Here is a 25868-nt window from a genome sequence, read left to right as displayed (position 1 = left end):
AAAAAAGTCTCTTCAAACGACCTCTAGATTAAAGGTCTCATATCCCTTTTCGTGTGCTGAAATTCCGAATTCTGAAGCTTGCTGGTTGGAAAGAAGCACAGATAAGTTTTTTTTTTTTTTTAAATCCCAAGAACTCAGAGACTCAAAGGTTTTCAAGTCCTGTGCCCATGGAGAATTGCTGCCTGAAAGGGGATGGGGGCAGAGCTGGGTCCCTTGGTATGGAGACCATTGTTAGAAGAGCAAGGGGATGAAATGGCTCTGTATGTGGGTCAGCGACCTTCTCGCTACTGTGAGGTAAAAAAAAAAAAAATTAAGGATGACCTAAAATTGACTATGTATAAAAGATCCTGGAGAAAGTAGCTCTTTGTTGTCAAAGTGATAATGTTTATAGTCCCTGAAGCCAGACCTCCTTAGAGTCTCGTCTTGAAGAGGACTTTTTGGAGCAGAAAAGTCTGGCCGCACTCTCAAGTCCTTTCTGACATCTATTGACTTTTTATCCTCCAAGGTAGCGGCCTACGTTATTGTAGAGATCGCAATGGAGTCCGCCGGTGTTTTCAGCTCGATCATTGACACCGGAGGGGGGGGGGGAAGGGTTCTAATCGTTCTGCCTGGAATTCTGGTTCAGTCATCATTTAACTTAAACTGCCTCCCCCACATCCCAGGCCAATGATGTACATGATACAAGACTCCCAAAGTATGTGGTCAAAGGGAAAGTTCCCACAGAGAGAGACAGAAGAGAAAATGACTCAAACGAAGCAAGAGGAAGGCAGAGGAAAGGAGATTTGAACTAACATCATTCTGTACTGAGATGTAGTCAGAGCACAAATGAAACCATGCCCTTGAACTGTGTGGTGCTTAAAAGCTAGCGGGAAGCAGGAAGCTGGTCTCTGTCTGATGCAAACGCTACTGGCTGGTACCAGATCTCAGGGCCTTGATCTAAATGCTAACTTTTGGCTTATCATAAGGACTGCTCTCAGGGATCGCAGTATTTTCTGCTCTGAGTAGGTCCTGCATTCTCAATTCTTAGTAAAACATTATAAAAGAAACCACCTTTTAATTTAACCCTCATTTCAGATTCACAGGAGTGTTGTCAAGGCAGGGCAGAGAGCTTACAAATCCCCTTTAGCTAGCTCTCCCTCAAGTTAAGATCTTGGGTTATCATGGGGCGTATGTCACATTAGGGAACTAATATTGGTATGATTTGATGAACTAACAGTAGTAAAAGTGGTGATTGAATTTGGCTCTCCCACTTCATATCCGTGTTCTGTGTTAGGGTACTCTGCTGCATTTGAGTTCTCTAACTTTAATTCTGAATAAGACACAAGTAAATAATACGTGTGTGTCCTTAAAGGTAAGGGGTAGGGTAAATACTACACATGGAATATCATCAGACAGATTATATTTTCTACTGGAACATGCTATACTTTGGAATTTTGTTCTTGTTGAAGGACAGTTCAGCAAATGAAAAGTCGTAGATGACCTACAAATGTATAGAGGAAGGGGAGAAACGATAAAACCCCAGGTGAAATGGAAATAGTGTTTCAATCTCTAGAAAATAAATACAGCAATTTTACAACTGATGGGAACACCTGCTGTGCACGTGGGTGGAACCACTTAGTAAGCGTGGACTTAAAACGGGAGAGTGGGTGAATGGATCCAAGAGAGGAACACAGAGGAAGCAACCCTGCGACCAGTGAAGTGAATGGCTTTCTCCACCATGCTCCTGTGGCCATGGGGTTTTGTCTCACCCCAGACCCAAAGCAGTGGAGTCAGGTCACTGTGGACCAGAAGCTTTTGACACCAGAAGCCCAAATGAATCCCCTAAGTTGTTTACGTAAGATGTCTGTCATTACCATGGAAGGTCTACTGAAACATACAAAGTCACGGTTGTCAACACATTTATAAACTTGGTAAGTACGTATTAGCAATTGCTTAAATTGAGAAATAGATAGAAATTCCTGAATCTGGACAGGGAGGATGGCAGATTTCTTACCGAAGGAATGCAGGTTATGAGACAGAGGATCGCTTTCTCCTCGGCCACCTCCCAGTCACGCAAAGGCGGAGGCTCTGGGGCGTTCAAGTTGCGGCCTCACCTGTAATCCACCGCCATGGCCGAGGAAGCCATTGCTGCTGGAGGTGTAATGGATGTTAGTACTGCTCTACAAGAGGTGCTGAAGACTGCCCTAACCCACGATGGTTTAGCACGTGGCCTACCCAAAGCTGCCAAAACCTTAGATGAGTGCCACGACCATCTTTGTGTGCTTGCACCCAGCTGTGATGAGCCTATGTATGTTGAGTTTCTGAAGGCACATTGTGCTGAGCACCAAATCCACGTAATTCAGGTTGGTGACAACAGGAGACTAGGGGGATGGACAGGCCTCTGTGGAACTGATCAAGACGGGAAGCCATGGATAGTGGTTGGTTGCAGTTGTGTAGTGGTTAAGGATTATGGCAAAGAATCTCAGGTCAAGGTTGTCAGCAAAGACTACTTCAACGCAAGAAATGAATAAATACAAAATTTGGCTCATTTAAAAAAAAAGGACAGTGGGTCTGTGTCTAATGTGCAGGTAGAAGGAGGGGGAGAAGCAGAAGAGGAAGATAAGGAAGAAGACAGAAGATGGGAAAAAATGTGAAAGAAGAAAGTCCAAGTTGTTGGCCCAGAATTCCTTACCGGCATAGATGCCTTTCAAACACTCAAATAACTATGTTCAAACAGCAAACACTGAGAGCGCTCACCAGCTGCCAAGTCTCAGCGCAAGAACCGCTGAAGGAAGTCCTTGGAGGAGAAGCAAAATGAGAACTTAGGAAATCCTGGATATCCACAGAGCAATGAAAAAGACAGAGTACCTACATAAATAAAAGCAAAATCTTGCGTTGCATTATTTCAACATATTTAATTAGATAATTAACTGTTAAAAAGCAACAGCAATGCATTGTGGGACTTAAATATGTAAGTAAAGTGTAGGATTCCAATAGCACAGAGAACAAGAAGGGATAAATGGTCATGAGCCTTTAATCCCAGCATTCAGGAGGCAGAGGCAGGCGGATCTCTGAGTTTAAGGGTAGCCTGGTCTATATAGTGAGTTCCAGGACTGCGAGGACAATGTAGAGAGACCCTGTCTCAAAAACAAAAAACGTCCTATACTGGGCATGCTGGCATATGTATATTATCTCATAAGCTGGGCATGGTGGCATAGGCATATTATCTCTGCAGTTGGGAGGTGGTGGCAAAAGAATCAGAAGCTCAGAGTTATTCTTGGCTACATAAGGAATCTGAGGCTAGCCGGGATATGTGAGACTGTCTACAAACAAACAAACAACAAAGAAATCAACAAACAGTTAAAGTTTGAAAGGCTGGTTCAACAGATAGTCAACACCTATTTCAATATTTCCTTTATTCTATCTCCTGACCATGGATGAGACTTTTGACTTGCTTCTAACAGATACTTCATGGAAAAAGATACAAGAATTTTTTTTTCTACAGCAGGTTAAGTAAATTGTGACTTTTCCCTTGCTAGAAAACTCTTGTCTTCTCAACTTGCATACTTGGATGAAGCAAGCTGCCACTCTAGAAAGGTCTACGTAGCAAAGGTCTTTGTGTGTCTCCAAGATTCACCTTGAAATTCAATGCTCAGTGGAAAAGTACGAAGAGAAATGGATGGACGGTAGGAAGCGATTAGGTCTTAAGGTCTCTGACTTCACAGGTAGAAGTGGCGCTTAGAAAAGGCCTCGAGGGAAGTGAGTTCATTGCTTCCATTTCTTCTCCCTCGTATGCCACATGACTATACAACAGGAAAGTTCAGTGCTGGAAGTAGATGGAGCCCTCATTGGAGCTGGATCTTGGACCTCTCGACCTCAGAAATGGGGGAAATAAATAGGAGTGATTTGTCAACTACCTGACCTAAGAGATTTTGTTATAGCAGCTGGAATGGACTGAGGCGTCAAGGAACTAAATTCATCAACAGCCAGTGAGTGATGGAGACCTCCCAACTCAACAGTTCTTAAGACATTGGATTCTGCTAGTAACCACTGCATGGGTTGTCCATAGGTTTTCTCTAGTTGGCCATTCAGATGAGACCATAGACCTTCATGTTCTCTACAGTGCAGGCTTTTGAGAGGTCTGGGAAAAGAAAAACTGACAAAATAATGGCCAGACTCCTGACCTCCAGAAACTGTGAGTAATACATGCATTTTCAAAGAGTTAATTTAAATTTCATGTGTACGTGTGAGTATCTGCATGCTTGTCTGTGTATTACATTTATGCCAGGTGCCCTTGAAAGTGAGAAGAGGACATTGGGTCCTCTGGGGCTGAAATTAAAGACAATTATGAGCCACCGTGTGGGTTCTGGGGACCGAGTGAGATTTCTCTGCAAGAGCAGTCAGCACTCTTCACTGCTGAGCCATCTCTCCAGTCTTTAAATGTGTCGTCTGTTTGTGCTGTTCCATAGCAGCAACAGAGCTCAGGAGATGTGAAATGCTAACACTAGTCCAAAGAGAACCGTGCTGATGCCAAAGGAGCTATTTTAAATGATTTCCTTTTATATTTATTTATTTATTTATTTATTTATTTATTTATTTAGTATACAATGTTCTGTCTGTATGCCTGCAGGCCAGAAGAGGGCACCAGACACCATTACAGATGGTTGTGAGCCACCATGTGGTTGCTGGGAATTGAACTCAGGTCCTTTGGAAGAGTAGGCAATGCTCTTAACCTCTGAGCCATCTCTCCAGCCCCTCCTTTTATTTTTTTAATTTTTGAAGTTAAAATGTACTTATATAATTTTTTCTTCTCTTTCTTACTCCAATCTCATGTATCCACTTCCACGCTCTCTCTCAAATGTAAATTCATGATCTCTTTTTCTTTAATTCTTGTTTTACACACACACACTCATGCTCATGCTCATATACATGGGGGAGAGTTCTAAATATGTAAATATAACCTGCTCAGTCTATATAAAATTACTGTATATATATGACTTCAGGGCCAGCCACTTGGTATTGAATAAGCACTTGGGGAATCTTCCCTAGGGAGGGCTATTCTTCCTGTTCTCAGCATTTTAAAGTAGCTATTTTTAATAGCAGAAAAGGTAGACTACAAACCAAAAAAGATCACTGAAGTTTAAGAATGGCATTTCATTGGGTCTAGAGAGATGGCTCAGTGCTTAAGAGCACTGGCTCCTCTTGCAGAGGACCCAGGGTAAATTTCCAGCACATGCGTGGTGGCTCACATCCATCTGAAACTCCAGTCTCAGGAGATCCAATGCCCCTTTCTAGCCTCTGTGGGCGTGGCACACACACAGCACACAAAGCATACATTCAGGCAAAGAGTCATCCCATGTAGAGAGTTTAACTCCCTCTTCAGTAATCTGAACCAGGGAGAGCAAGGTGAATCAGATACACAGTAACAGGCCTGGGGAACCTGATGCTTCTATTGACTTTCCTAGAGTTGTGCAAAGTAAATTTTCCAAACACCTTTGATTAAGCTGGGAGGCAGAGGCACATGGATCTTGTGAGTTTAAGGTCTGGAGAGATTCTGGCCAGCCAGGGCTACCCAGTGAGATCGGGGCTTAGTGAAATAATAGTAAAGATAGTATATAGGAGGACATTTGAAAGCCTACTTTTGAAAATAACATTCAAACCAATAGCATACATTTAATTCAATGTATTAAATAATTAAAATTTAAGGAAATTAAAAAAGATAAGCAAATAAAATTCAATGCAAGAAAGAAAGGAAAGCAAAAAATAATAGAGAGAAGACCAAAAAAAAAAAAGCCCAAAAAACAAAAAAATAGAGGTCAATGAAATCACAAACAACTTATGGGGCCAGGCAAATTCTAATATCATGAATGAGAGAGGGTCAATGAGATCAGAAGCGAAACTGATGGGGGTGGGACACACCCCAATATCATGTGTGACAGAGGAAATATAACCGAATCCACAGTCAGTAAAAGAAAAATAAGGGTCAACCTCATGCCAACAGATTAGACAACTTGGCTAAAAGTGAGACACCTCTGTGAAAGCTTGCTTAGAGAGAGAAACAATCGACCTCTGTTTAGGAAAGAACGTGAATTCATAGCTAGTAACCTCTTGCCAAGAAAACGCCACATCCAGATAGCTTTGGTGGGGAACTGCACCAAACACCTGAGACAATTTAAAATCGAGAAAATAGAAGATGGAGAAGGGACTGCTTTTCAGTTTTATGCTATATCAGTGATTATATCAGTGATGCTTAAATCAGTCAAAGATGGTGTAAGACAACCATAAACTAGTATCTCTCGTGAAAATAAGAGTAGGCATTTAAAATATCACAGCAAATAAAAACCTGTTATTATCTATCTACCTATTGTCTATCCATCATATCTTCTATCTATCTATCTATCTATCTATCTATCTATCTATCTGCATATAATAATCCATGAGTGTAGTTAATAATCCTAGGAAAGCAAGGTTGGGGTATCATCTGAAAATCATTGTTAAGAGACAAAAGCAAGGTCATATGATCATTTTCATACATAAAAAGAAATTTAAGAAAACTCAGTGTCCTTATATATATATAATACAAACGCTCAACAACCTAAGACCAGAAAAGAGTGCTTTGCCTTCTAAAAAGGCAATCTAGAAGAACTTCTGAATGGTGGAAGACATTAAATACCACACACTAAGGCAAGGGACAAGGAGAAGAGACTCCTCATCACTTCTCTCCAGAACTGCATTGGGGATTCCAGTCAGCAAAATAAGTGAGAGAATGAGGATTCAGACGGCAAAGGAAGTAGAACCGAGCTTGCTGGCGGATGATATAACCGCCTGCATAGAGATCCCATGAACTTATGAGAGCCTTTACAAAACCAGGAAGCCCAATGAGGCAAAAGGCTACAAGGTTGCCACACAAAACAGTTTCATCTGGTAGCTGCACAAGATCAGACATCAAAATCAAAATACCTCCCACATTGACACCAAAACCACGAAATGCTAATAGCTGGTCACAGTGGGGTTCTAGTTTCCTGTCTGCAACTGTGATAAAACACACTGACCAAAAGCAGCATAGAGTGGGGTGAGGTTTCTTCCAGGTCATAGTTCATCATGGAGGAAAGCCAGGGGAGGAACTCAAGTAAGAACTTGAAGCAGAAACTCTGGAGGGTTGCTCTGTGCTGCCGCCCCCGCAGGGTCATGCTTGGCTGGCTTTCTCATGCAGACCAGGGTCACCTGCCTAGGGAGGATGCTGCCCACAGTGGACTTGACCCTCCTGCATCAGTTCACAGTCAAGACAGTCATCCATGGACATGCCTGCTAGCCAGTGTGCTCTGTGCAGTCCCTCAATTGAGAGTTTCTTCTCAGGTGACTCTAGGCCATGTCAAGGTGACAAAGTCAACTAGGGCAGTGGACCTGGTGGGCATTTGGGATCAGCTTTCAAATAGCAGAGGCTGGAAGATCATGAATTTCATGCCATCTCAAGCTATATGGCAGCATCCTCTCAAGTCAACCAGAAAGAATATATATATTAATATGTAAATATATATATAATACATATGTGTGTGTGTATACATATGAATCAGGAATAAATCTTACACAATATTTGCAAGCCCCATGCACTGAAAACTACAAATCACAGTTGGGAGAAATAAAACATGATCTAAATAAACGGGAGGGTGAATTATATCCATATGTTGGAAACCTAAACATTTGTTTATGGTGTTTACTCTCTCCAAACTGATGCATATACTCAGGGCAGCCCCAGTCAAACCCAGCAGGCAGCATGTAGGAGGTGCCCAGCTGAACCTAAAATTCAAATGACATGCATATGAGCTGTAAGAGCCAAAAGCAACTCTGGAAATACGTTTGAGGGCTTACTCTTATCTTAAGGTCTACTACACAGTTGTAATAGTCAAGGCAGTGTGGTATGGGTCTAAAAGTAGATGAATAGATCCATAAGCTAGAATAGAGACAAGGGGGATGATGGCTCTTCCATCCTGACTACTTTGTGTGTGGCCATATTGGCTGATTGCTGAGATAGTCTTAGTGACTATCTTCTTGAATCTCATGAGGAGCCACCACAAGGCTACTTGTCTCCCTAATGGCGATCATGGGGCAAGTTCCTGCTCTTCCTGGGTTCTGAGGAGCTATGGGGCTTCTTTTCTTGCTCCCTTTAGATTAGAGCTACAGACGGAAGCTGCTCAGCCGAGTCAGATCTGGCTGCTCGCAGCGGGTTACCCTTCTCGCAGGGCCAGCACTCATCTCTTTGATCTGAGAAGAGGACTGTGCCCACCCAGGGCAGCTCTTCCTCCCAGTGCTTCTGCAGCCAAATGGCTTGTGGTGCTGTTACAGTTTAAACCAGCAAGGCGGCGTCTTATCTTGTGTGTACTCGGCATGAGAGTCTATAAATGACCTCAGATATGAACAGCTAGTTGATTTGTGTATGTGTGTGTGGTCGTCTGTGGAGGTCAGAGGTCAGCCTCGGGTGTTATTCTCTAGTATAAAACCCCCCTTTTTTTTTCTGGATAGAGTCTTGCATTGGCCTGGGATTCACTGAGTAAGCTAGGTGGGTCAGCCAGTGAGCACCAGACATGCCTATGCCTTTGCCTCCCCAGTATCAGGATTATAAGTGCAAGCCAGAGCATTTGGAGGGAGGAAAGGGGAGGAGAAAAATTGCATGATTATGTTATAATTACAAAATATTAAAGAAATAATTAAAGAAAAATAAATATGATTTTTATTTTAAATTTAAATATGGCTACTGATGATCAAACTCCAATCCTCATGCTTGCAAGGCAAGCACTTTATGGATGGGGCATCTACTCAGTCCTGATTAATTGATTTTTGAGCAACATGCAAAGCAATGTTAGAGTAGAGTAAGGAAGGGGCTTCGACCCCAGAAGGGGTGATGCACTTCTGAAGCTAAGTTTTGGTAGATCACCTTGCTATCCTCATGGAGGACCCTTCCAACTAGCATTTTATGGTCTGAAATTTTACCCAGCATGGGCTATACACAACAGCATGGGTGTGCCTCAAGGAAATATGCCAAGGGAAAGAAGCCAGAGGAACTGCTGCTGGAACACTTTGATATCCATATGGAAAGCAAAGACACACACACACATACGCATGCACGCATGCACACACTCATGCATGCATGCACGCACACACTCACAGTTTCACACACATTCACACACACTCTCACAACACACACACACACACACACACACACACACACACACACTCACACACCAGTCACTTTGGTCACCCCTCATACCATATTCAGAAATAACTCAAAATGGGTCACAGATTTTTCTGGATCAGCTCTGTCTTGGTGTATGACAGCAGGTCCCACGGTGCTGTGAGACAGAAGAAAGGAGTCAGGGGAACAGAAGCTTTGCATCTGTATACAGTTGTTGGGGACCTAGGAAGTGAACTGTGACCTCAGAGGTAGCAAGTTTGGCAAGTTTGATTTAATCAGAAACAGGACTGCTGTGAGTTCACGGCTGTGGGAATGGATCTAATTTATGTTAGGCTGTCAGCAAAGAGCCAGACACTCCTGCAGCCATGTTCTGAGTGCGGAACCTCTCACACGGTTAGAGTGCTCTTGTCTATTCCCGTTCCTGAGAAACTGCAGGACAAAGTATCTGGGGTTGGTCTGGCCTCAAAACTCGAGGTGGTTGCAGTCTGGGCAAAATGAATCCAGATTTAAAGGTAGGACTGTAAGGTTTAAGTTTGTGGATGAGAACGTAGAAAACCTTTGTGGGCTTGGGTCAGGCAAAGAAGTTTTAGGTCAAATAGCCTAAAAGAGTGAAATTGACAAATTTTATTGAAATAAAGAGCTTCTAGTCTTTACAGACATTAAGAGAAGAAAGCAGAAGGCAGAGGCTGGGAGATGGTGCCTGCCAATCACAGGTGTGAAGAGAGCCTCACACCCTCAATGTATAAAGAGATCTGGAAGTTTTAACCTGAAAACAACTGAATTGAACATCTGGGCAAAGGATCTGAACACAGAGCTCACCCAAGAAGAAATACGGATGACAGATAAGTATGGTATAAGTATCTGTGAATAAGAATATAATTGGGAAGTAACGTAATTGGGGAAATGCAAACGGAAGCCTTGGTGCTTTTATTTCTCTGTGTCTGCCCGCGTGTCTGCAGTTCAAATGCCCATGTTGCTGAGGGGAATGTAATGTATAACTTTGCAAACAAACGTGGTAAAGTTAAGTTCTTAATCTCATCAGATGGGCTAGCTACTATAACCCTAGGTTTACCCAAAATTTTAAAAAGCTTATAAAAGGGCACAAAACTCAGGCTGTTTGCAACAGCCTCAGACTGTAAACAATGTCTTTTATTATTATCACCACCATCACCATCATCATCACCACCACCATCATCATCATCACCACCATCATCATCACCACCATCATCACCATCATCATCATCATCACCATCATCATCATCATCATCACCATCATCACCATCATCATCACCACCATCATCACCATCATCATCACCACCATCATCACCACCATCATCATCACCACCATAATCACCATCATCATCACCATCATCATCATCACCATCATAATCACCATCATCATCACCATCATCATCACCACCATCATCATCACCACCATCATCACCATCATCATCACCACCATCACCACCACCATCATCATCACCACCATCATCATCACCACCATCATCACCATCATCATCACCATCATCATCATCACCATCATCATCACCATCATCATCATCACCATCTCATCATCACCATAATCATCATCACCATCATCATCATTACCATCGTCATCATCATCATCACCACCATCATCATCATTTTGCAGTAACTAGGGGTTGAACCCAGAGCCTCACAAAGTCCAGTGAGTGCCTGAACCTGAACTACTTCCCTTAGGGGTTCAAATATCTTTCAGTTAGGAAGGAATTAAACACACTGTGGTATGTCTACACCGTGGAATACTACTTAGCATGAAAAGGGAAGGAATGAACCCAGGACAACACTGATGTATCTCTGAAGAATTATGTTGAGGGCAAGAAGCTTGATAGGACGTTCTATTAGAACGAAATTTTAGAAACTTTTGGACTTTTCAAACACGCGCAACTTACTGATGTCCTTCACAGGGTGGTGGTATTGCTGCTTTGGGCCTCTTGCACACACACACACACACACACACACACTCTGAATCCGTGGCTAACATCTCTGCCTGCTTCCTGCACGTGCCTCTAGGGGCAGAAGAACCCTAACTTTGGGCAGGTGGGGAACAGCGGACCCCAGCAAGATCCAAGTACGAAAGGAAGCGATTTTATATTATCGTTGTAACAGAAAGCAGTCAAGCAATTATAACGCACGAGCAGGTACTAGAACATTTGAAATGAAATGTAGGGAGACTCAACGCCCGGCAGGAAAACCTAACAGCAGCACCAAGGTCGCGGTGGGGTTGGAGTGGGGGATGGGGGCGGGCTTTGCTCCTGGCCCCAGGCAGCGCAACCCGGGCGGGTGGAGTCCTTGCGGGCCTCGGAAGCCCCCACCCTAGGAGCTAACCATTTATGTCACACTGTGACAATTATTCTGCATAAAATTATCATTAAAAACCCTAATTTTTCAGCTTCCAACCCCGCCAGTGGCCTTTTAGCATTCTTCAGCGCCGCGTTTGCAGGCCGTGATCAGAGGCTCATTACCGCGGCGTGGCGCCCCGCGCGCTCGCAATCAAGCGCTAATTAACCCGCCCGGGGCCGCGCCGGCGGGGCGGGGTCGGGGACGGTCCAGCGGCCCATGGGGCGGGGTTCATGGCCTGGGGACTATCCTAGCCTGGGCCCTACAGATCCTAGCCTGGAGCTGGGAGTCAGGATCACTGGCCTGGGGATTAGGGTCAGAATCCTAAACCTGGGGACCAGGGTCAGATTCTGTGATGTGGGGAGTAGGGTCCTAGGCCTGGAGACTACAGACAGATCTGGGGACTAGAATCACAATCCCAGGTTTGGGAACTAGGGCACATAGGTCCCGGACTGGGGATCAGATTCAGAAAATCTCCAGCTTGGGGAGGTACCAGGTCTGGGAAGTGGAGTCAGGGTCCTAATTTAGTCAGGGGCCGGGGAAAGAAGCAAGTATGGGCTCGAGTCCGGAAGCACGTGGCCAAAGGCCAGACTTGGGTCTATGCCTGAGACCCCCCCCCCCCCAAATCTGGGTTCTAGGACCAGTTAGCAGTGTGGGCGCATCTTACCCCAGAGAGGCTGGCGTGCGGCACAGGTGCAGGGGTGCCAGGCCCTCTGCGTTGAGCAGATCTGGGTCTGCCCCGTGCTGCAACAGCAGCTGGGCACAGGCGGTATGCCCCCCAAGACAGGCCTCGTGTAGGGCACCACGACCTCCGGGGCTGGCATCCGGATCAGCGCTGCGACTGAGAAGGTGTCTCACGCAGAGCACGTGGCCGTGGGCCGCAGCGATGCACAGCGGCGTCGTGAGTTCCCTCTTGTACTCCAGGGTCCAGAGGCCTGGAAGGGGAGGGGATATGATGTAAGGCCGGGGTAGATGGAAGGACTGGTGGGGGCGGGCGCACGATTTGCTAAGGCTGGAGGGTGATACCACTTCTTAGAAGTAAGTAAGCTAGAGTCACTTGAGAGCATAGTTAGAGCAGAGAGACGCGCACACGCAGTGAAAGACAGGATCCACGGAGGAAGACGAGAAAGAAGAGACTCGGAAGGTTACAGTTGAGATTATTGCTAGATAAAATGGATTTCCCAGGTGTGGGGCAACTGGGATTCTGGAATGATTTAGAGTTAAAGGCTGGTCCTGGAGGAAGGATGGGTTGGGATGGGATGTATATATGTATGTATGTATGTACGTACGTATGTATCTATGTATGTAATCTCAGTACAGAAGGGATCTCTTCTAGGTTCGGAATGGGGGTAACTTTAGAGAGGAGTGGGGTGAGGACCTTTACAGACTATAACCTTCTTCCACCTACCCTTTCATTCTTAAAAGGAAACAAGCCTGCCTACAAAACCCCATCACCAAGGTTTGCTGAAGAAAAGACAGGGAAGAAGTCGGATGTTCTTGGAAGTGGCTGCTATAGAAGGTTGCTTTCATGCAACTGTCCACAGTCCACACAATTCTGGTGTGTGTGTGTGTGTGTGTGTGTGTGTGTGTGTGCATGTATGTGTGTGCGTGTGTGTAGGGCTATTCCTTCTTGAGGGACAAATGAACAGAGGCTGTGTGTTTGGCTTCTCTGAACACTTCTCTGCTTTCATATAGCTGGGGCAAGGTTGTTAGTGGCCAGGAGCACCCCTGGGAGGGGGAGGTGTCCCCAGTGAATACCATCAAGGGACAGATTCTGACATGGCAGGCTTTCTGGGATGATGGAAGAATCGATAAGGTTGCTGTAATGAGCTGTACGGGAGACCCCTTTTGAGGCCACCTCCTTCCTGGGACACATGCTGGGCTGTTTTGAAAGCCCACACTCATTAATTACCTACCTGCTAGTGGCAGAGAATCCCAGCCTGCTGCTCATCCCAAAGGCCCAGCCTTGGGCTTGCTGTTTGCTCAGTGGGGAAGTGGGGGAGGGGACAACTGCCATCACTGGTGTGGAGGGACAGTAAGTAGTCAGAGGACCACGGATTGTGTGCATGTGTGTGCATGTGCATGCATGAGTATGTGTGCGTGTGTGCATGTGCACACGCACCTGTGTGTGGGGGGGGCAGGGTGCCTGGGTTTGGACTCTCTTTTCCGGAAAAGACAGTCTGATTACAGGGATGGGATGGGTCTTCCTTGAGGAGAGCGGGCCCCTTGCCTTCCCCAAACACCACACCCTGGACTCCTGCCTTGATGCATTTCCCATGAATTCTGTCTTTTGAAGTTCCCAGCCTACTCTGCTGCCTCCCCTAACCCTCACACTTCTGTATGCCCACCCTGAGGAGCCAAGACTCCATGGGTCCCGGGTTGTACTGATAAGGTTCCTTCAAGAGAACAAGAAAACTTAACCCAGGAGATGGCTCGGTTGGTTGGTAAAGCACTTGCTATGGAAATACAAGGGTTTGGGTTTGATCTCCAGAACCTACATACAAAACTGGGGTAGAGTATCAACATGCTTGCAAACCCAGCGCTAGGGAGATGGAGACCGGAAGACGTTTGGGCCCGCTGACCCCACAGCCTAGCCTAGTTGACAAGTCTCAGACTGATGAGAGACTCTGTCTCAAGAATCAATGTTCCCAGGGGCTGTTTCTACTCTGGGGAGTCAGGTGACTGGGCAAAAGAACAGGAAATCCAAGTAGCCCCGAGCCCCTGCTTTCCTGGTTCTCACTGAGCCTGGGCTGACTAACTGGACTGCCATTTCTCTGGTTCCCTGCTTTCACCACGTCCTGATGTCCTGCCCTGCGGATGTGTTCTAGAAAACTTGTAGAACATAGTTCTCCAAAGACAACAGGGGAGACAAGGAACTAGATTTTAGACTTTTGACAACATGCAAAAAAACGGGTTAAACTAACTAACACCTCCCTCCTCCCCCCTGGGGGGGCAGGGGAGGGTAGTTTGCCCTTTGAGTGCATGTGAGTCCAGAATTGGGTAGCATGTGATTTGGAAAACAATCCTGGCTTAGCTAGCATTGAAGCAGCTGACATTCTTGGTCTGAGACAGGTGACGGGATGCCCAGAAAGATCCCACTTGGAGGAGGTGCAGTCGGACTAGGATTGCCACCACCCAGCCAGCCAGCAGGTCTCAGGCTTGTTACAAACTTCATAGCAGTGTTTGGGGTTCAGTTTCCCCCTCTGGAGAGAGGTATAAACAGAAACATGTTGGTAAAGAACCTCCCTTTCCACATTCTCAGCCGGCTTAGAGCTCCCAGGTTAGGACTTGGGATGCCGGCTACAGATCTTCAAATTCCCATAGTCTGCCAGAGCGGTGGTGGATTTCAACACAGCAGCACCTGGCAGATGGGTGTCCAGTACAGCCTGCCAGCCCCTCACCCTGGGGACATCTGTATGGCTCAGCGCATAGCTGTCTCATCTGAGAGGGAGGAGTGTGCCCTGACACACAACACACAGATCTATGGATTTACTTCCCCTTTCTTCCTGTGTTCAGGCTTCTCTGGGTTCTAAAAGGGTCTGCTGGGAGCCTAATGTTCTTCCCTCTGCTGACACCATTTGGGTTTTAGGACGCCACTTGCCCTGCCAAGTTACAGTGCTGTTCAGTGATTCATAGAAGGACCTCACAGAGGGCTTGGTGTCAAAGGTCTGTCTAGTCTTCTGCAGCTCCGTCAGCTGCCAAGATCAACGTTAAACCAAGGCTTTGCTTTCAAGGCAAGAGACACACCCAGCATCACTAGGTGGATGCTCCCCACTCATCATTCTCCTTTCCATAGCCCGTCACCCACCAGATCAGATTTGTTTACAGACCTTCTTAGGTCACAGATGTCTCCACGGTACTGAGTACTCAACATTTACACAGGATGTACACATCCTCAGAGTGTTAGCTGAAGCTTAAAGAGGCACAGCTGAGCTTTAGAGGAAGCAGGGTACCTGAGAGCCCAAAGGTGGCCAAGGATGTCACCTGCCATTCCATCTCTCCATTACTGATCTCAAACACTACGTTGGCATCCTGGAAGAACTGGTCCATGAGGGATCGAATATGGTCCAGGTCTCCTGTGACCAGTGCAGCATGGAACTCAAGTTCGGGGGTCCCGGCTCTAACTTGAGGCTTTTTGCTCATCTTCTGAAAGATCTGCAGTCTCCTTCCAGCTGGCTCTGGTTGTCTCTCCATTGCAGAGCCGCTGGTTTCAGAACAGGTTCTTTAGCAGAGGAAGATGGCCTTATGGAGAGTGGGCTATTTCTATTGTCATTACTCAATTGTCCTCCAGTTGGAGCTCCATGCCAGTGTATTTATAGCTCCTGTGGGCTCCGATGTGATAATGGTTACTTGATATGACCATGGTCATGTGACCACCGAGATGTCACCACCTTCAATCACCCCTGTGATTGTATAGATGCTAACCCCAAAGCGGGGAAGATGCTTCTGCCTGTCTCAGCGCTGCTCAGCATACGTCTAGTCAAAGACAGACACCAGGCACACGCATTTATGCTGACAGACAGACACAGCATTTCTCTTATTCACAGTTTGGTCAGGTGACCCCAGCCTTACACAACATCGCCGATACCTGTTTGTGCAGGTTAAGTGACTAGTTTGTAAAGATGACCTCAGTGGCCAAAATGCTTAGCAGGTAATATTCTCTCACATTAAAAAATATTGCCATATTTAAAAATGATAAATCAAGGTCTTAAGTTCAGAGAGAAGACACAGGCGGCATGGGGTGCATGCCTGCTGCTACTTAAGGATTGGGATGTCCACTTGGGATACAGGCTTGGAGAGAACGAGGCAGGGCCAGGACTGCTCAACCATGTGGCCAAGCTGTGATCCGAGCCCATTACATTTGTGTTCTAGATCCTGTCCTCTGTACAGCACGCCACACTGCCCAGATCCCACATCTAACTGACAGTGCGCTCTGCTCAGAGCTGAGGCTGAACTGCGAGGAACGGCTTTGCAGGAAGTGTCCTGTGGCTGGAACACGGTTTGGTGCTGAAGGAAGGATGTGATGGCTCCTTTGAGTCACTCAAGGAGCTGAAGCAGAAAGCTGTCTGCCCATCCCAGCCCTTGGCTCCCAGTGTGTGTACGGCTCAGGTCCTAACAGTGCTTTCTACATGAAGAAATGGTTGACAATTTCAAGGGGCTTGGGGGATAGCTCAATCAGTTAAGTGCTTGCTTTGCAAGCAGAGGACTTGAGTTCGATACACAGAACCCATGTTAGAAAGAAGTCGAGTGTAGCGATGGAAGCTTGCATCCCCAGGGCTGGGGAAGCATAGATGGAAGGATCCCTGGAACCCCTTAACCAGCCAGCTTAGTCTAATTAGTGGTATGTCTCCAATAAAGGTAGGTGGCTTCTGAGGAATGACAGGCCACTAAGACTGTGTTTCAAGGGAACCAGGCTACACCTCAAGCTGACAGCAAACACTTTTAGTGTAGATCCATCTGGCACTGATTTTTGTGGTCCTGAAAGAAGCAAGAGTGAGAGGATCCTGGAGACTTGTACCAAGGTTTGAGAAGGCAGCCAAGGTTGTGCAGTGTGTGGCAAGTCAGGTTCATCGCAAGGTCATGGGAAGCCACTGTCCAAAGCTGTGATGGTGAAGCCGGAGTTTCAGTGGAGACTTCAGGACATTGGCAATGCTAGAATCATTGGATGGCCACCAAAGCGAATTTCAGGCACAGGGTGAAGTTGGCCCAGGAGAATCAAGGTATGCTGAAGGCTGCAGAGCTGGAGGGAGGGTTTGGAACTCAGATAGCGGCTATGGAGCTACAGGATTTGGTGTCTGTCCCATCTTCTAGGACTTGGTGTTTGGTCTTGCTTCAGCCTGGTCTTCCATTGCTCTGCCTCCGTTCTTGCCTTCTCCCTTTCGGACTGATAATATTTACTGTGTGCCATTGGATAGTGAAAATGTGCGACTTGCTTTTGTACTTTACAGAAGCTTATAGTTAAGAGCTTGTCTTTAGGGCCAGTGAGAGGGCTAGGCATATAAGCACCTGCTCCATAAGCCTGCCAACCCATGTCTGATTCCCGGAACCCGCATAAAGGTCGGTGGAGAGAACCAACTCCACACAGCTATCCTCTGACCTCCACACACTTTCTGACACGCAAATGCAACAAGAAGTAAGAGATTTGAGCTCCTTCCCTCCCTATCTCCCTCCCCCGCCATGCATACTTGTAGACTGCATGAAATTAATGGTAGCCTTCCATTTTATTTACTGAGTCTGTGTCTCTAACTGAATCCCGAGCTTACTAATTTAGGTGGCCGGGGTAGCCAGCTTGCCCAGGCTATTCCCTCTGTCTCTGCTTTCTCAGTACTGCAAGTGCATGCAGCCCTCATGCTTTTGCCTGGTCCAAGGGCATCTAGGAATCTGAATTCATCTCCTTACCCTGTGTGGCAAGGGTTTTATCCACTGAGCCAGCTGCTCAGTCCTGGACTTTGGAACAGTTTTGGGACCATTAGAGACTGCGGAGACTTTTGGAAATGAGTTATATGCACTTTGCGCCATGAAATGAAAATGGAGCTTTAGGCTCAGGGATGGAATATGATGCTTTAAATGACATATTTGGGCGTTGAATTGATTTTCATTGTAAATTTGACTAGATTTAAAATCACCATGGATACAAACCTCTGCGTGTGCCTACAAGGGCGTTTCCTGAAAGGTCTAACTGAGGTGGGAAGACCTGCCTTGAGTGCGGGCAGCACCGTCTCATCGGGAGTCCTGGACTGAGCGCAAAGGAGGAAGCGAGCTGAGCAGCAACCATCCTCTCTCTCTGCTTCCTGGTTGTGGACACTATGAACAGCCGCCTGCCCCATGCCTCTGCAGCCGCAGCCAGAGTCTCTTTTACCTTCATATCTCCCTTGCTATGTAGGCTGTGCCTTCAAGCTTTGAGCCCCGAGAAGCCGTTCCTTCGCTGGATTGATTTTCATGAGCATTCGGCCACAGCGACAAGGAAGACAGCATACCTGTCTTTGTTCTTGTTACAGCCCTGCGTCCCAGGCACAGGTGAACTTGCACTGGCTGACCGAATGGCTGGAGGCTGCCCGTGACGCTTGAATTCAGTTGCTCCACAGAGGAGGGCCTCAAGGTATATTAAATATAGCGGGTTATGGCTGGCTGTCTGGCTGTCTGTCCATCAGGGATGCCTCTACATAGGTAGGTAAGGGATGCTGGCTGTGTAGAGAGGCAAAGGGGTCACTGGTGTGAGATAGTGTGGCTGGAGGGGCCTAGCCATGAGCTGCAGCTCCCCTTCTCTCCCCCCTCCAGCATTCCGGCAGCCATAGTAAGTGTTTCTGGTTCTCCTTTTCTCCAAATGCAGGCATGGCACTATCTCATTCTCCTGAAATGGGTGGTAATTAGGTCCTCTTCTAGAGAGCTCCGGCACGGCTATAACACGAAGCAACTTGAGCTTGCCCTGCTTTTTAAACTGGAAGATGTCTTCCAACCTGTTGTAATCTGTCACTGGATGTTTTTGAGAGGCCTGGAGGGGAATCTCAGGATGAACTGAGCTGTGCTCCAGGCTAAATTTAGCTTCCGGTGTGTTTTAGCCAGTTCACTCGATGTCGGAGCTGGAGTTCAGTAGCCAGGGAGTCGAACTTTAAAAATAACTCCTGGCAGACTGGGCCGCCTTTGCAAGTGGGACATGAGGATGACTTCACAAACTGGACAGAGAGCTGACTTTTGTTTCCCCCAGAACAAGAATAGAAGCATTGTTAACTGTTACTTTAAATAAATAAACCAACCAGCCTAGAAACTAACCCATTCTTTCCTTTAGTTTTTCACCAAACATTATCACATTTTGGGGGTGTGTTGTAAAATTTCGGAGATTTGGAGATAAAAACCCCATCTGCAATGATCACACAGGTAAAAAAACAATCAATGTCTAGAAGACCCCAACAAGAGCCATTTGGTCTTCCCCCTCACCAGCTGTGGGGAGTCCCGTAGGGGTGAGGGAGAAATTTCTTTCTGATCCTTATCTGCTTCTGCCTCTAAGTGACACTGCCTAGGTACACCTAGTGTTCCCACAGACTCTTTTCCCCGCCTCCTCTCCTTTTTCTCGCTTTATTCCCCACCCCATTCCTCTAGTCCTCACTGCTTTCAACTCGGGTCAAAATCAGCACACAGCCCCAAGAGCTGACTCAGGCTTTGCCTTCCTTGCCAACTCTACTCCACACAGAAACCAAACCTGTTTTAAATGTGATTTTGTGTGTAAGCTGCTGAAAACCTGTCAAAACCTGAGGAACTATCGTAAAACAGAAGGACCAGGGATGATAGCTTTACTTGTCAAATGCGGAACAAATTGAGATTCTTTAGACTAGGGAGCATCACACTAGGTCCGGGAATGTCTCACCGGGATTTGGAAAGATGGTTTGAGGATGTTTCAAAAACGGGTGTCACCTGTAGGTCTGGAGATCAGTAGGAGTCTATCAAGGTGAGCAGGACAGAGTGTGGCTTAGGAGGCAATTGTTCACTGCCCTGCAGTGGGGTGAGGTAAGGAATGTGTGCACTTCAACCTGAGGTGCGTGGCAAGCATTCTGAAGACTTCAGAGAAGAAAAAAATGTGGTTCTTTGTAAAAGATAATCTGACTCAGTGATTCACAGTGGAACAGTGCCATGTGCGGTGCCCCAGAGAAGAGCCTGATGCTTTGGTTGCAAAATGGAATCGCCCGAGGAGCTAGGAGATCCGGAGATGACAGGACCCCAGTCTGGAAACTCTCTTGAGCTCTTCTAGGCAGTGGCTTGTGCAGAAGGATCACTGCGAACTCTCTGAGTGCTTCTATCTGCAGCTGCAGATAGAACATGCTGCAGAAGGGACCTAGAGATACGGCAAAATGCTGCCTTCAGCCCTGCCCTGCATGTCCACTGGTTGGTGATTTGCACAAATACACGGAGGGGAAACTGTGAGCCCCAGGGATGCAATCAGGTTCCAAATGATCTCAGCAGGCCAGAGCAGTGGATGGAGTCAGTGTTCCAAGCCAGTGGGGGAAGCGCCAGGCATATAGAGTTCTGTTTCTTGTGAATCAAGGGTCTCAAACTGCTGGGTCATGGCTCTGGGTCCTCCTGCTTACGACTCTAGAGACTTCTTTTTCTTGTTGTCTAGCTCAGAGGCACTTGGTGCCAAGGGCATACTGATGTTTGCACCCAAATTTAGGTTACACAAATGTAGCAAGTTATTTGGAGTTATTTTAAGCCATCAAAGCTTGTTTGTACAGTAGGGTCACTTGTATCTGTTAAGGGTCAGTTCAAGTTCACTAACTTGGGCTTTCAGAACCCCGAGTCCTTCCTGGAGTCCCCAAGCAACTGTGCTTTGCTGCCCAGGGTTTCCTTTGATCTCTGTTTTGAAGCCTGCGCACATCTGATTCTATCTGATTCTGCCTCCACGCTGGTCCACTGTTGATTTGGTTTTTCTTGGCTAGTGTCGTGTTTCCCAGTTAGGTGACTACTTTATCACTGATCAACATTAGCAGTTACCTTGAAGATGGGAGTGGGTTTTCATCCCTCACCCAGCCTTAGTAGACCTTTCTCTTCAGTTTCTCTTCCTGTCTCTGGTGTCGCTGTTAAAATCGTTTCTCCTTTCTTGCAGCAAGGTTCCATGAATGTTCTGACCAAGGAGCTGGTCCTACCTGCAAATGCTTCTGGATGCTTCTCTCCTGAAAAGAGGATGGCTAATGAATTTAGTATGCCCCAAGTTAGCAGATATAATAATTTTATTTCTGCAGACCGACTAACAAATGGTACCACTTTGATGGGGCAAGCCTTGTTTGTCTGGTAAACCGTGGCACAGAGTGAATGGAGGAGGAGGAAGGGAAAAAAATCTAAGAAGGAAAGGAGAGGATGCCCAGCTTTTGTCTGAATGACAGAATGAGGAGTCGCTTCTTCACCCTGGAGGCAGGTGGTACCTGGACTTGAATATCAGATTGCAGAGAATATTATTTGGAGATTTAAATAATAAGCGTGATGCTTGGTCCACAGGAGGGACACCGATTAGTCTTTCCTAACGCCATCTTGTCGTGGAGACAGCTAATGAGAGAGATGTTGTTGTTTTTTGCCCTGGATCCAGGGAGATGAAGGTGAATTCTACCTTGAGATGACCATAGGTTGCACACATGGGGGAGCCTGAGAGGTGATTCTTAAGCTTCATGGGATCTTGGTTTCCTATAACCAAGCTGACCAAAGTTCATCTTTTTCTCCCAAACAACATCTAAATATTCATACTCTAGAGACTTTGTGGGACAGTCCAGTCAATTCTGAATGCTGGGCTGGTGGCTTGGTGACAGGACTGGCCACTTTCTCTCTAGCATTAATTTTCTGTTTGTCCCAGGGATAGTTTCCAAAGCAGGGTACCACTGCCATTTTCCCATGCTCTTGAGGTAGGATCAACGCCTGGCTTTCTTCCTGGGCCATTGGAACGTACCTAGTTTCTGACTGGGGTCAAGTGTCCAAGTAAGTGAAAAGTCAAAGGGCCACTGAACCCTGATTGCTCTTTGAGCAGATGAGGGAGGCGGACTTGATCGGGGGAGGGGGAGGGAAATGGGAGGTGGTGGCAGGGAGGAGGCAGAAATCCTTAATAAATAAATAAATTAACAAAAAAGCCAACTGGCAATATACAGACATTTTCCAATTTCAAGAAAAAAAAAAAGTCAAAGGGGCAAGAGGTCACAGTCCCCATAGACACGTCAGAGTGTTTGCATGTGCTCATAAACATGCTCGTTCACATTGCTGGCCCAGTCGCTGTGGCCCTTTCCGTAGATGGCCACTGTGGTGGTTTGAATGAGAAACGTCCCCCGTAGACGCAGATATTAAAACAGTTGGTTCCCGTTGGCGGGGATGTGTGGGGAGGTTATGGAACCTTCAGGTCAGTCAGGGAGCGTAACTTACTGGAGGAATTTTGTCACTGGGAGTAGGTTTTGAGTGTTTATAGCCTCACTCCACTTCAAGTTTGCCCTCTCTGCCTCTCTTGTGGAGTCGAGACACCATCTCTCAGCTTCCTGCTCCCGCTGCTTGTTGCCGCTCTGTCTCCATCATTATAGCATATAACCCTCTGGAAATAGAAGCCCAAATAAAGTTCCTTTTGGTCGTGGCATTTTACCACAGCAGCAAAAAGCTCTCTGATACTGCCACCTTCTAGATCCCCTCACCCCAGGCTGATGGCATCTCTTCCGACAGCCTCACAGTTGCAGGCTGGACCATAGGGTTCCTACACTGCCCCTTTCCAATCGCATTCTCTCTGGAAGTTCCCGAAGGCCACCTTCCTTCACCCCACATTCTGCGTTAACTTTGATTCTTACCAGTTTCAGTAGGAAGCCTGGCAGGTGCACGAAGCTCCATTTTTGCCACCCAAGACACATCCACCCGAGTGAGTTGCCCCGACATTAATCTGAAGAACGTTGAAGTGCCTTAACCTTTTCTTCAAATGACAATGTGGATACAACACACCCCATTTAACAAAACATTAAAACATTCGCTTCCTCAGATCAAGTGTATCTATTAATAATGACTTAAATTATCTGTGCCAATTTCACATTATTAAGAAATCTCATTTCCATCGTGCGGAGGAACACAATATGGGGGAGGGGGCAAACCACCCCTGTAACTTCCCCCCCTCCCCCGACGTGCTACAGAGCTCAGCACAGACAATGTAAAGCAACAAGGTCTAGCCCCAGCACCCACACGGTCCCAGCTAGAGGTCAGGAACCGTTCGCACGGACAGCCCACAAGTGCTTTGCGGTGCCCAGAGTGCAAAGGTTTGCGCTTTTACGTGAGCCACCATGGTGGCTGAAGGCAAGGCAGAGCCACCAAACACTCCTCAGGCAGGACCACATAGCAGCAACTGTGGCAGGACATTTCCAGCCCACAGGGACAGTGCTGGAGAGGCTGTCACAGAACGTTCCATGCCCAGGGAGGTCCAGCTTTCTTCACAACTGTCCTGGGGATTTAATGACATGGTGAAATTGCAGCTTCTGCCTCTTGAGACAAATTGCATGTTCAGCCTGATTGTTTGCTATGAACCTCACACGGGGAGCAGGATGCTTCCCTCTTGAAGTTGGTTTAGTCTGATTGTTGTGCTGAGCGAGCTCTGTGACCCTGTTTGAAACCAGAAATTCCTGGGGTCTCTTTCCATTCTTTACACAGGGCCAAGTAAAGCCAGTTTCATCTGATGGATGGAAAATTCTTTGGGATTCTTTATTTAAAGTTTACTTTTGTTTCATTTATTGGTTTACTTGTGTGTGTGTGTTTATGTGCATGTATGAGTGCCTCTGGGTTCATGTTCCAATGAGCACCCAAGCAAGCACTGTGGGGCATGTGTGGAGATCAGAGGAAAGGTTTCAGAGACTCGCCTTCCTTTCCACCATGTGGGTCCCAGGGATAGAACTCAAGTTGTCACATCTGGAGGTAGGTACCCTTATCACTGAACCATCTTGCTGGTTCTGGACTTATTTCTTATCGGAAAAAATGACAATAAATCTCCAATAGGAAAATCACATAGACTTAATGACTCTTAAACACAGTATCCAAGTTTACTAATTTTAAAGTGCAAGTTGCACAGCTGAAGAGATGGCTCAGTGAGTAAAGTGCTGGCAAGTGTGAGGACCTGGGTTCAAACCCCCGGTGCCCACAAAAGTGACTGGCATGCTGGGCATGGCCAACCACTTGTAAGCCCACATGCTCTGGGCAGAGAGAGGGGGTTCCCCAGCTCTGGGGTCAATCAAGAGCGTCTGTCTCAATCCATGAGATGACAGGTGGTCAAGGAAGACAACGGACACCCACCTCTTCCCTCTGCAGGCACCCACATGCACTCACATCAGCACACACACATGCTCACACACACATTTGAACATACATACGCATACCGAACACACAATACACACGTGGGAAATGTAAGTTAGGGCTGCGGGTGTAGCTCAGTTGTTAGAGTCTTGCTTAGCATGTATCAAGCCCTTGCACTGCATCACTGAATGTGATGGAGAATGCTTGTAATCCCAGCACTTGAAGGTGGAAGAAAGAGGATCGTGGTTCAAGTTCAAGCTCAGCTATATAGCAGATTGGAGGTCAGCCTGAATTAATTGAGACCCTACCTCAATAAATATAATGTCAGCTATAGTTTCTTGTTAAATTACAAAAAGGTTTCTTTGAAAACTGGGTTTTGGAAGTCCATTGATGCTGATGGAGGATTCGTTCCTGTTGGACTGGAGATGCACACATATGGAGTTAATGTATACAAAACATGCTTCGGTTACTAGGATCAAATGGGTAGATAGTATGGGAATTCCTGCCTTGAAGGCTTGTGAGAGAGATGGACAAGGCGGCCATTAGCAGTAACCAAAGCTGAATCAACAGAGGCCTAGACACTTGCGCTTTGGGTGCCTAGGGTAAGGTAAGGTATTGGAGCAGCTGGAGGCCACAGCAGGTGCCTTCCAAACGGGGCCTCTGAACAGAGCAGTGGGAAGCTGGTGGGTTTCTCTCTTGGGGGTACGCTTCCTCCCTGATTATTGCTGGGGAGCAAACCCCGCTATTCTTCATGGAGAAGGAGGCGCAGCACTATAACGCCAAGGGTGTCGTCTAAAAGGAGGCATTCTGGAGTCCAGATGGAAGAAATGTAGACAGAAAACAAACCAGCCTGGCAGAGGGCCTGAGGGCTGGAGATGAGGGTTGTCTTTCACGGAAAGCTGGGCACTCACTGTTGGTGGCCTCAGGATCTGACACAGTTTTAGAGAGTAGCCTCACTCAGTTGCAGCCAGTATTGGTGGCTTCAGGCAACAGTGGAGATCCTGACATTTGCACATGAAACCTTTGACAAGCCACCTGGGCTCCAAAGCTACAGGGTCAGACCCGTGTCAATGCTTCCACTAAACATGTGTTCTAGCTGTTGATCCTAGCCAGTATCCCATGAGGCCAGCTCTCCCCAGCGTCCAACTGGAAACCCCAAGGAGGTTCCCGGAAGGAGGAACTGATATGCTGCCAGCATCCAGAGAGCCTGAAGTTCTCAAAGGCTGAGAGGCTTTCAGGACTGAAGCCCTTGTTGAGGTGTAGCTCAATTTTCCAACCACCTGAGATGAAGGACCAGGGTTTTCTTTCTCATTTTTTAAACGAGGGTTCCCAGTTTGTTATAGACTTGGTTCTTTTCCCAGATCCATTGAAAAATAATTACTGGGGAAAATAAGATGAATATAGACTCAGAAGTCCATGAGCCCTACCCTTGAAACTCTGATATTGCATCAAATCATTGCAAACATTTCCCAAGGGTAGCAGTCAGTATCAGCGTCAAACATTTCCCTGAGAGATGATTGCCTCCCAACAGGCTTAGGGT

The 25868-nt window shown here is 46.6% G+C and overlaps 2 protein-coding genes across 3 annotated transcripts in view; one reads left to right on the top strand and one right to left on the bottom strand.

Annotated features, from left to right (window-relative positions):
• The window catches only part of Asb18 (ankyrin repeat and SOCS box containing 18), a 65896-nt gene that overhangs the window by 27558 nt on the left and 12470 nt on the right, over positions 1 to 25868 (bottom strand). The window contains exons 2-3 of one of the 2 annotated variants that reach the window (XM_041650581.1): positions 15502 to 15624; positions 12216 to 12483 (exon numbers count right to left, since the gene is read on the bottom strand). In XM_041650581.1, coding sequence (XP_041506515.1) covers positions 12216 to 12483; positions 15502 to 15624 — 391 coding nt within the window. The remainder of the gene's footprint in view (positions 1 to 12215; positions 12484 to 15501; positions 15625 to 25868) is intronic. The other variant, XM_041650583.1, reaches the window with a different exon arrangement.
• LOC121446878 (40S ribosomal protein S12-like) lies at positions 2109 to 2510 on the top strand. Its single transcript, XM_041649781.1, has one exon. The coding sequence runs from the start codon at positions 2109 to 2111 to the stop codon at positions 2508 to 2510; it is 402 nt and encodes a 133-aa protein (XP_041505715.1).

This window comes from Microtus oregoni, unplaced genomic scaffold (genome assembly GCF_018167655.1).
Source record: "Microtus oregoni isolate MIOR12 unplaced genomic scaffold, Mior012 000004F_ref0000308, whole genome shotgun sequence".
Classification (NCBI taxonomy): Eukaryota; Metazoa; Chordata; class Mammalia; order Rodentia; family Cricetidae; genus Microtus; species Microtus oregoni.
This window is presented reverse-complemented; position numbering and strand designations above follow the sequence as displayed.